This window comes from Acartia tonsa, chromosome 13, assembly GCF_053477335.1.
Source record: "Acartia tonsa isolate MP-2025a chromosome 13, ASM5347733v1, whole genome shotgun sequence".
NCBI lineage: Eukaryota > Metazoa > Arthropoda > Copepoda > Calanoida > Acartiidae > Acartia > Acartia tonsa.
The window spans coordinates 19336276-19347091 of NC_137272.1; the positions used below are offsets into that span (position 1 = coordinate 19336276).

General features: G+C 30.6%; 2 protein-coding genes across 2 annotated transcripts; both read left to right on the plus strand.

The window, feature by feature from the left end:
• The first annotated feature begins 67 nt into the window (after window positions 1-67).
• Window positions 68-3004, plus strand: LOC145334855 (1,5-anhydro-D-fructose reductase-like). The gene is made up of 5 exons (XM_080180461.1): window positions 68-262; window positions 573-686; window positions 922-1005; window positions 1653-1710; window positions 2225-3004. The coding sequence occupies exons 1-5, from the start codon at window positions 95-97 to the stop codon at window positions 2284-2286; spliced, it is 486 nt and encodes a 161-aa protein (XP_080036587.1). The 5' UTR covers window positions 68-94; the 3' UTR covers window positions 2287-3004.
• LOC145334853 (uncharacterized) lies at window positions 2999-10122 on the plus strand. Its single transcript, XM_080180458.1, has 12 exons — window positions 2999-3077; window positions 3272-3379; window positions 3660-3739; window positions 4565-4649; window positions 5053-5164; window positions 5276-5358; window positions 5777-5843; window positions 6275-6334; window positions 6627-6717; window positions 7036-7110; window positions 7472-7529; window positions 9117-10122. The coding sequence occupies exons 1-12, from the start codon at window positions 3013-3015 to the stop codon at window positions 9187-9189; spliced, it is 957 nt and encodes a 318-aa protein (XP_080036584.1). The 5' UTR covers window positions 2999-3012; the 3' UTR covers window positions 9190-10122.
• The last annotated feature ends 694 nt before the right edge of the window (window positions 10123-10816 follow it).

A 10816-nucleotide genomic window follows, 5' to 3' on the forward strand; every position in this document is an offset into this window, starting at 1 on the left:
GTAAAGAGGTATATATAATGGTTGAACCAATTTTCACTGGGGTTCTTTCTAACAAAGACCGAAAAATTCTAATTAAAATCTAAGTCCATATTAAATGATTAGTAATGGACCGGTAAAAGCTGTTGGTATTTGCAACTTTAGTGTGCGCCAGCTTAAACAGCTGTTGGATTATTGTGCACAGAAAGACCTGCCAAAGCCAGCCGTCCTCCAAAATGAGTGCCATCCGTACCTGACGGCCAAGCCTGTTAGAGATTTGTGTAAGGTAGGTGTATTTGAAGCAGCGAAGCTACTTCATAAGACATGTATCTGTCTGGTCCTCATGTGGCCCGTCATTCTCTTGGCTTCTATTAAAGATGTAAAACTTAAATTTTGGCGATGATTCCTATGATTCCATAGATTAGGATTGGCGGTTAGTAAATTTAGAAGTCTTTAACATGGGAAATCCTTATTATACTCCCTCTTTTTAATTCATTAGGGATTATCTACCTACATATTACAGCCTATACATATTAATAGAAAGAAAGATATATAAATTATGTATACGTCTTTGTAACCGCATACTTTTTATTTAGGAGCACGGTATAGTATTTCAAGCATATGCTAGCCTGGGAGCCGGAGCTATTAAAATTTTGGAGGATTCTGTTGTCACAAAGTTAGCTCAAACATATGACGTTACTCCTGCTCAGGTCTGTTCAATATTATGTCTCAAAATTAAATAAAGAAAATCCAGATTTTAGGTTCTACGAATAAGAAAAACGTTACTATAAAACTTTGGGGGCTAGTGTAATAAATAGCCCATTGTCTCCTCCAGTACAACTTCAATAAGATAATTCTTTTCTGCTAAAAGGTTAGAAACCAACTTACGATGAAAGAAATTGACCATTCAATAAACTTGAATTAGAGCTCCACTTTTAATTCTAGGTTTTGTTACGATGGGCTGTCCAACACAACCTTGCATTGTTACCAAAGAGTGTAAATCCAAAAAGACAAGAAATAAATTTACAGGTAAAAATTATGATTATTAAGCTCCTTAAGTTCGATCATATCCCTATATTAAAGTAACAGGATCTCTGTGTGTCTGTACCTAAATATCTCACCGCACGCTTAACCGATATGGTTCTCCTTTTCAATGAAGCTTCTCATAAGTCCTGGGAAGGTTAAAACCATTTGGGGGGAAGGTACCACCACTATCTCTAAAGAAATCGCCCTGAGAATATTACCCTCAAGAAATTTTCTTTTTTCTTTTTAAAACTAAATTAAAATTTTAGGTTGTCAATTTCAACCCTGCCCCCTCCCTCAAGTTCCTCTATATGCCTCCCTAAAGTTACTCTATATGCCTCTAGGGACGTAGTCGCCATCGTTTGATGATACTGAAGCAAAACTAGACCCACAAAAGTCATCAAACACAAAAGCTTTACAATAAAATATTCTTTTTGCCTCAAAATAGCATTTACTGTTTCTACTATTCTATTACTTATTTCTCAAATAACAAAAAATTCAGCATTCCTTTTCATACGATTTAGAAAAACACCAAGCAATAAAAGGTCTCATACTTTTAACTAAAGTCAGTTTTTATTCATATGTAATATCCCTTCTAAGTTAACTGATATTAAGAAGTTAGATTTGATCTACTGCTTAAATTTTTTTTCTAGGTTTACGATTTTAAATTAACAGAAGAAGATATGAAAAGTTTAGATGATCTTAATCAAGGCAAAACAGAGCAAACGTTGAAATTCTTAAACTTTCAAAAAAAAAGGATGACAATATTCATAAAAGCGAAGATCTAAAATCGGTCAGTGGGACAGACGAACATTAACACTAATCTCAGAAACTCAATAATGCAAATGTATAATTCTGAACAAATTTTTATATAGTTTGATGCAAAATTGCGTACATACAGGATACTGTTAATGGCAATTTTATTATATTGTTTTTTTTTGTTGTCTAAGAAATCAATATTTCAATATTCAGATGAATAGGATAATTGTATCATACCAAAACTTTTTGTTAAATAAGTTTAAATAAAAAACATATTTTAAATAAACCAACGTACTTTCTGGTAACAATTGTAGAGTTGCTACGTTTTATAAATCGTACTTTACTGTTACAGGATTTATCATGCCAAGTTTGAAATCAATAGGTCGACTCTAACATGAATAAATTAACGATAAGATCTATTCACTTTTAACAAGATATTTATTCAATGCTTTGTGTTTTGAAAAAGGTGCAGAAAACCAGAACACAATGGTTGGTTGGCTACGGGAACATGATCCAGATTTCTACTGATCAGCAATATCTATTAATCTTACAAAAACATCGGAAGAAGATTTATTTATCATTCAGAAAGCTGTTATCAGTGTTAAATGATTGTAGACAAGAATTGCTCTAGACAAAAACTATATATATATATGTTTTACCATTTCCACTAATTCAAATTTTAAAATTCTTTCTTTCTTTTTCTTGTCATTTGTATGGCCCGAAGGACCTCTAAAACAATGGACTACAAAAAGTTTGTCTGTTTGTCCTTTATCGGATTCATTTTTGTATCAGAAACTAATTTTTAACGTTCAATGGGTTTCTTTGTCTATACATAAACGAACAGATTTTTTTCATTTAAGAAAGGCATACGTTTTAATGAAAAAAAACCTAATCTAGTTTTAATCTAAAATACCTTAGCTATTACTTACACTCAACAACATAAAAAAAAAAAAATTTTATATCGCCAAGGCACTTATAATGAATTTTATACCTATGTATTTTTGATAACTTTTTATTGATTAGTTTATTAGATATTATTAAATCAAATTGTTTACTATTAATTAAATAAATTGTAGATATTTCTTATGGATTAAGATGTAAATAGTAGTTTGTAAAGTAAACATAAATTTTACCTAAACAGTTAACTTGTAATGTTTTGTAATTTTTTATCGTCTCATGTAAATAGTGTTTTTGATAAATTTTAAATAATCTAAGAGTCGTATTATCAATTTGAATAAATTTCAGAGTCGTATTATGTCAATTGTGAATAATGATTGGTTGACTTTGAATATTGGCGGACAAAAATTTACAACATGCAGGTATTATTATGAAAAATAGGCATCTTGTGTTCAGTTCTTCCACCAACTAAAAAAATGCAATGCTTTCTCGTCATTTCTAATTTCTATGGCATGTAAAATGCATCTAGTTTTGTTGACATTACTTGCCAAATCTCAGCAATTTTGCATCTTATTGCTGCACTACTTCTGGACATTATTGTCCTTGTTTTGTGTAGGAGTACACTTGCCCGGGAGCCCAACTGTATGCTGGCGAGAATGTTTGCACCAGAGTCAGCTTTGAGACCTTGTGTACAAGATGCGGATGGAGCTTATCTGATTGACAGGTAAGTTATATTCGAAATATTTGGGGATGGTTAAAAAAATTATCATTCTGGTAATATATTGAAGACAATTAACATTTTGATTGGACGTCATTTGTCTTCAAGATACTTAAGTGGTATTGATTGTGAATGATAATGGCAAAGTCATGACTTATTTCCCTTAACTATAACTATTAGATTATTAATGTTGCGGATTTTATGTTACTAGATTTTGTATCTTGAAACGACCAGCAAGTTTTTTTGTGTCATGTGGCCGCCAAGATGATAATCATCTATATTTTAGGAGTCCCAGGTATTTTGAGCCCATACTGAACTTTCTGCGCACTGGCTCCCTTTTCATTGACCCTAATGTCAACCCAGCAGGTAGTAACTTTTTTATGATTGTAGTTTGAGTCATATTGTGGTTTTAATAGGAATCTAAAGGGATAGGACAGTGACCGATAAATGGATGTAAATCCACAATGATGATACACAAAATTACACCTTCTGTAGATTAAAGTTGATGGTTGTAATGTTTGAACACTCAACTTAATAAACCAACCATTAAAAATTCAATAAAAATCCCCAAGGTTGTTCAGCCAACGAATAAGAAAACGTTATTATAACACTTTGAGGACTATTGTAATAAATAGCCCATTGTCCCCTCTATCTCTGGGTTTTAGATATGAAGATATTCATTTATTTTAAAACTGAACGTGGCTTAAATTAATATCTTAAGTGATTTTTGGCGAAATAGTACCTATCAAATGTTTGTTACACTCAATGTGTAATAGACATATATTTGAAATTATCATCGAATGCTACAAAAGGCAAAATTATATTAATCACACTGTTAAGTAATTGCAGATTTTGCCAAATATATGATAGTAAGGTATATTGATGTATGTTTTTGAGTCTAAATATGTATGTAGAAATGTATGCTCTTTTTGGTTTATCATTTTAAATTGGTTTTTTTCTTTCATAAAACTGAATTTTTGTGGTCATAAACCAAGTTAAAAGTAACCTAATATACTTGACAAAAAACTCTTAAAACCACACACTGCTGGAAGGTGCTTAACAACAGCAGTTACTCTAGTTCATGCATAGTCCCCTTTAAGACAAAAAAATGCCAAAAATGTAAACAAATGCCTAATGCTTTTATGGATGCTTTGTTATAAAGCTCTTTAAATAAAAAATCTATTTTTAAAGGAGTTTTGGAAGAGGCCAAATATTTTGGGATGGAATCAATAATTCCTCAGCTTGAAGAAATAACACAAGATTACTCTATTCCTAGGTGAACATTTTGTTTTGTTCCTCTGCTATTGCTACTCTCTATTTACAAATGTCTGCTCAATAGGAAAGAATGGAAAAAATTAAATTTATTCTGCTTCCAAGATAGAAGATTCTGCAGCTATTAACATTTTTATAAGAGGCTATAATAAGGATCTACCTGACGAATGAGTACCACTCAATATGTCATACTGCCCGTATGACTGTCCGTCATTAATGTGCCCTTGGAGAAATGTTGCTGTTTAGGAAATTTGACTTACTCGGCTGCTTTATGAAATATCCTTCTAAATTCTAGTGAAGATTCTCTTGCATCTACTATTATTTTCCATATCCTTCTCTTTGTTGATTTATTTTTATCAATTTCATGGAAGTTATCATCCTTGTTAATTTTTTTAAAAATTTTCTAGAGATGAAAGAGCGTTAACACGTCGTGATGTGGTTGAAGCCTTGATAGGTCAAGCAAGCTTCTCTGACAGAACAGACAGGCCTGACAGGACGGATAGAGGCCTCAGATTCCAGGTATAAGCATTTATCAATACAGTAATTGACAACAATAATTATATGTAATAAAATTGCCATATTATTGATGGTAAATAGGTTTTTTCTAGGTTACATACTTATTTTGTTAAGGGATTAAACCTGGAAGGAGCAGATCTCTCAAAGCTGGACATGACAAATGTAAATCTCAAGTATGCCAACTTGAAAGGAGCCAGGTACTAGAAAAGTTGTAAATGAAATACCTACCTATAGAGAGTAACGAAAGAAGAATCATGCAGAGTTTTCAACTTAACCTTATTAAGGTTAGCTATTTGGTCAAGGAAAATGATAAAACTGTAAATAAAAATCTTACATTATAGAAAGTTAAAAAAGATTAATTTTTTCCTTTTAGATACCTAGGTACCTGAAAAAGATATATAAAATATTTTCTTCTAAGATTTGAAAGATGACTAATTTTGGCAGAATTAGCTATACTAACGCCGTACACTTAGAGAAAAATAATTTTGTATAAAGTGAAATTCTTTGTAGAGTCTAGCCTTCTATTGACTTCATATTTTTTTAAAGAGTGAAAGGAAGAAGGATTCAAGGTTATGTCATAATTGCAAATTTCTGTTTAATGATTATTTTATTTAGATTGAATGGAGCAAATCTGTCCTGGAGCCAACTGGAGAGGGCTGATCTGTCACATGCTCAAATGGAGGTAAATATGACGACGGTCTAAAAGTGCAAAAATTAAGTAAAAGAAAAAAACATTAGTTTTTTTATTAACGTCTTTGGACGGGTCTCTTTATTCGAAGGATGACAGGAAAATAGTCGAAAATCCTCCTTAGATTTAGATTTAAAACTGAAATAGCTTAAAAACCTCCCTGTTGCCCAGGTATGTAAATCCTCCCTAAAATAAAAAAAAATTCAGTCATTTTAGTGGTGAGCGATATCTGGACGGAAGGTGTTTTAGTTTAATACAGCGGTTTATATTTTTAACCAAGTTTAGTTTATTCCCCACCCCTCCTATCCTCTCTATTTCTTTCCCAAATTTATACAATATAAAAAGTTAGGTAATATAAACTCCCTTAATTTCCCCGCCTCATTAATGGTTATAAACACCCCAGTTCATAATATTAATATTTAAAGGGCACTCAGATGCTTGGAGTAAAAATGTTGTGTGCTAACCTAGAGGGAGCTAATTTGAAGGTATGTTACTCTAAAAAGAGAAATATTAGAATAGGACACCTACAATACTCACTCAACCCGTGTCAAAGTTATGTATTAAAAAACAATCTTTAGTCTGATACATATTAAAATATAAAATCCCCCACTTTTCCACTAATAATTTTATTCCTCAGAAGGGGTATTTTGTTTATCGCAATTGCGGAATTTGCTATACTTTAATTTATCGTTCTCATGCATTATACCTTTTTATTCCTGATTATTTCATCCTTATCCAAAAACAAAAGAAAATAAGAAAACCTGTAATATTTTGTAGGGAGCCAATTTTGAGGATCCCGCAGGGGCAAGTGCTAACCTGGAGGGTGCCAACCTGAGAGGGGCTAATCTGGAGGGCAGTAATATGTCAGGTAAGCTAGCCTGTAAGTTTATGAGAAAAAAAAAGATGCGATTGGTTTCAGTTCACAAATCTTCTAAGTAGTGGGTTTTCTGTCTTTCCATATGCCCTTTTAAGATCTGACAATTATCTGGAAAGCTTAGTATTGGTGCTGGGCAGTTTTTTTTTTTGGGGGGGGGGGGGATTGAGGGCTTTTCTTGACCAATCTACGAAAAAAAAATCTTTTAAAAAAAATGAATAATTTAATGGGGGTACTCTCAACTTCCTTATTAGCCGAAGTTGACAGGAATCCTAATATAAATAATCTATTATATGATAGTTACCTACCTAGGTATTAATCTAAGAGTGGCAACACTGAAGAATGTCAACATGAAAAATTGTGATTTGAGACAGGCTATTTTAGCAGGTATTAAACTATAAACTCTTAATACAATACATATTTCATATATTACGATTTTGCTTAACATTTAATAAGATTAAATACTTCGATATATTTTAGTCTTTTAATTAAGCCATAAAGAGTTATTATCTATAACAACAAAAACTTTTAGTATGCCGACATTTGTAGTGACACAAAAATACGTTTTGTGATTCTAAATTTCAAGTTACTAATAAAGAACATGATATGATTTATATAATATATATCCTTTTGTTTTCCCATTGATATCTTATGGAAACCTAGGGTCCAGGGTTGATTTTCTTGTATTTTTTTATTTTATATTTAAGTTAATAATTGTAAATCTTTTTATTTTTATTCTTGTCTCCAGGAGCTGATTTAGAGAATTGTAATCTTTCTGGAAGTGATCTTCATGAAGCTAATCTCAGGTATATAAATTTACAGAATGGCTTCAAAACCGATTAATATCAGTTGGATTAGAACCGGTTATCAGCCATGCATACCTTAATCATGTAAAGCACCGTATTAAAGACAATTTTCTATAAATATTAAAATGAGTTATTTAAGCAAACAAAATTTAGCATAAATGGATATTTAAATCCCAAGGTATTAAATGATCGAGCGTTAGCAAAAAACGCGATATTGGGTTTGTTTAAATATACATTCCATTGCAAAAAACGCGATCTTTGGTTTGTTTAAATGTCCATTTATTTAGCATTTTTCAAGAATGTCAAGCGTGGGAAAATTTTTAGAATGTGGGAACCATTTATTTTGATTTAAATGGTACATATGATTTTCATTTAAATTCATTTCTTGGACCCGTGAGAAAAATTTTTTAACGTGAGAACCATTTAATTTTCATTGAATTTCATTTTTTGGAAGTGTGGGAAGAAACGGGAGAAAAAATATGTTTTAGTATAAAGAAATGTTCTATCAGTTTCAAACCTTTTTCATTCGATAGATCATACTGACTTTGGAAAAACTGTCAGAGCGATTTTTGAAATTCAATCTGTGAAAAAAGATATTCAAGTTTTAATTTTTTGTTTTGAAAATATTATTTTACATGTATTGACGCCATCTTGGATTATGATAATTTTTTTTTGTTAGAAGAATTTTTTTCTAAAATATTTCGAAAAAATTAACTTTTTACAATAAAAAGATCTTTGAACTTAAATTGACCAATAATTCAAAGATTTTTTCTCTTTGATTTGGAAGATTTTTTATGATTTTTATTTTTAATGTCAAATAAAAACACAACAGTGAAAAAAATGAAAATTAAATGAAAAAACGTTTTATGATTTTATTCAAGAAATTATTTGCAAAGAATTTTGTATTACTATCCGCGGAAATCTGTCTAAAATACGATGCGATGAATAACTATTCCACCTAACCATTCATTATTATTGATGAAATATCCAATAGGTACATTGTTGTGTATTAAAGAAGCTAGATTTTTGGATTGTAATAAAAAAATGTGGTGATAGTGAGGAGAGTTTTATTTAACCCCCCCTCCCCACACACACACACACACAATTTTACGTCCTTTGGGGAGGGGGGTTGGTTACCAACTAACCACCCACTCTTATTAATACGAGGCTAATATAAGAGAGTTCAACATAACATTGTCTTTTACTGTTTTATTTTAGGAAGGAAATAGATAATTTCATTAAAAAAGACGTACCAGAGGGAGAGAGAGCGAGAGGGGAAAATTTGTTGTTTATTACACTAGACCCCAAAGCTTTATAATATTAATAACGTTATCTTATTCGTTGGCCTAACAACTTTCGGGACTTTTTTCGTTAATTTTGATTGGTTGATTCATTAAGTTGAGTGTTCAAACGTTTTAACCACTGATTTTAAAGTAAAAAAAGAGGTAATTTTATGTATTATTTTAGGGAATGTACATCAATTTATCGGCCATTGTCGTATCCCTTTAGATCCCTGCGAACTTACGGTATCCTATTTGAGATATAGGTAGTAGCTGCGTTTATAATAAGATCATATTATTTTTGCAGAGGAGCGAACCTGAAAGATGCGACTTTGGAACTGATGCAAACGCCTCTGCACATGTCACAAACCATTAGATGATAAAGAAAATTAAGTTGAGAAAAAACCCGCGAGATGGCGCAAAGAAAATTATTAAGGTTAAAATAAATAAATATACCTAGGTATTTCTTTCCAGTTTAAACAAACCAGAAGTTTAATGTTCAAAAAGATACCTAAAAAAAAATAATTTTTTTTAAAAACATATGATTGTAAACAATGTTTTCCTCGATTATTGTTCAAACATTTAATTGTACCATATATTACTTTGCTTTCAATAATTTAAAATGTTTTTATGTTTTTTTTTATTTTTTTTTGTCAATAATTTCAGCCTATCAATTTATTCTAACCTGCCAAAAAGAACTGTTCAGCAATTTCTTTATAACACTCCAATGTTATTTTCTTTTAAAAAGTTTCTTGCTGTGCAAATAACCAACTATTAATATATTTATTAAAGCATATTTATTATTATTTCTGTGATTTTTAGTTTAGTTGTGATATATTTTTGTGATAAATTAACCTAAGCTTCAGCTAATCAATAATTTTTTGACTTTGTAGCATGGATACTCTACATGTTTTTCTTATGGTTTTTAGTAGTTTTTAAGGATGTAATTTAAAATTACTGAAAAGCATACATAGCAATCTGAATTAGGTTCTACTCGGATTCATTTGGAATCTTTAATATTTAGGAAATGACCAGGCACTTCTAGATAATCTGATTAGAATCCAATTTCATGAAAAGTTTGTCTCTTATTATCATCCTTTGCTAAAAAGCAAAGTTTGAAGGACTCAGACGGACGGACAAATCAAGTATTTATTACATGCTATAGTTACATAATAGCTACGTTACTGTTAGGAGTTTTGTTGTGAAAAAGCTTTTTTACTAGGTAATAAGCATAATTATTTTGTAATTAAATCGTTTATCAGAATATGTAAATCGTCCTTGTTTTTAAAGTAAATTTGTACAATTTCAGAAAATGTAGAATGGATTAATTTAGATTAAAATAGTAAATAACAAACAAACACATCGAGCATAGAGATGAGGTTAAGAATCGGTCACAGGAAAGGACTTTAAATTTTATGTGTTTTGTGGCGCCTAAACTTTTATTCACAAGCTTTAATAATTGCTGACTATTAAACTTCTAAAGAGACGGCAAAAGATATCCCAAAATTAAGCTACGGTAAGTAACTTGGATTAAAGTGTTTATATCAGTGAATAGAAGAAAATGGGTGTATGTTCATAGATTTATTTATAATTCTCAGAACATAAATAATAACCCCACACTATAAAATATTCACTAGTTTAAAACTTTACAATCACTTTATGCCCTATAACAAATGTTGTGCTTTAAATATTGGTACATTATATCTGAAAATTGAATACAGTTTTCAAATGGTTAATCAAAGTAAATTCCATTTTAGAGCTAATAAAGCAAATCAAAATTAAAATCAAACCAAAAGTAGATTGAGCTGGTATGCTTAGATGAGATTGCTAAATAACATAAACATAGCTCCAGGCTATCATCAAATAGGTAACCTAAATAAACAGTAAACATTAGTAACAAATAAAAGATATTTTATTTTTTTTTAATCCTACATAATGGCTAACAATTCATCCAAAAATTATATTGCCACATGTTTTTTTAAAAGAAAGTTACTTACCTAACTTTCC

What these genes read in the sequence shown, in the direction of transcription:
- LOC145334855 (XM_080180461.1), top strand. Translation starts at nt 95, where the DNA reads ATGATTAGTAATGGACCGGTAAAAGCTGTTGGTATTTGCAACTTTAGT. An exon ending in CTGTTAGAGATTTGTGTAAG is followed by an intron (nt 263 to 572) that starts GTAGGTGTATTT and finishes CTTTTTATTTAG; the next exon opens with GAGCACGGTATAGTATTTCA. An exon ending in ATGACGTTACTCCTGCTCAG is followed by an intron (nt 687 to 921) that starts GTCTGTTCAATA and finishes TTTTAATTCTAG; the next exon opens with GTTTTGTTACGATGGGCTGT.
- LOC145334853 (XM_080180458.1), top strand. Translation starts at nt 3,013, where the DNA reads ATGTCAATTGTGAATAATGATTGGTTGACTTTGAATATTGGCGGACAA. An exon ending in ATAGAGGCCTCAGATTCCAG is followed by an intron (nt 5,165 to 5,275) that starts GTATAAGCATTT and finishes TATTTTGTTAAG; the next exon opens with GGATTAAACCTGGAAGGAGC. An exon ending in TAGAGGGAGCTAATTTGAAG is followed by an intron (nt 6,335 to 6,626) that starts GTATGTTACTCT and finishes AATATTTTGTAG; the next exon opens with GGAGCCAATTTTGAGGATCC.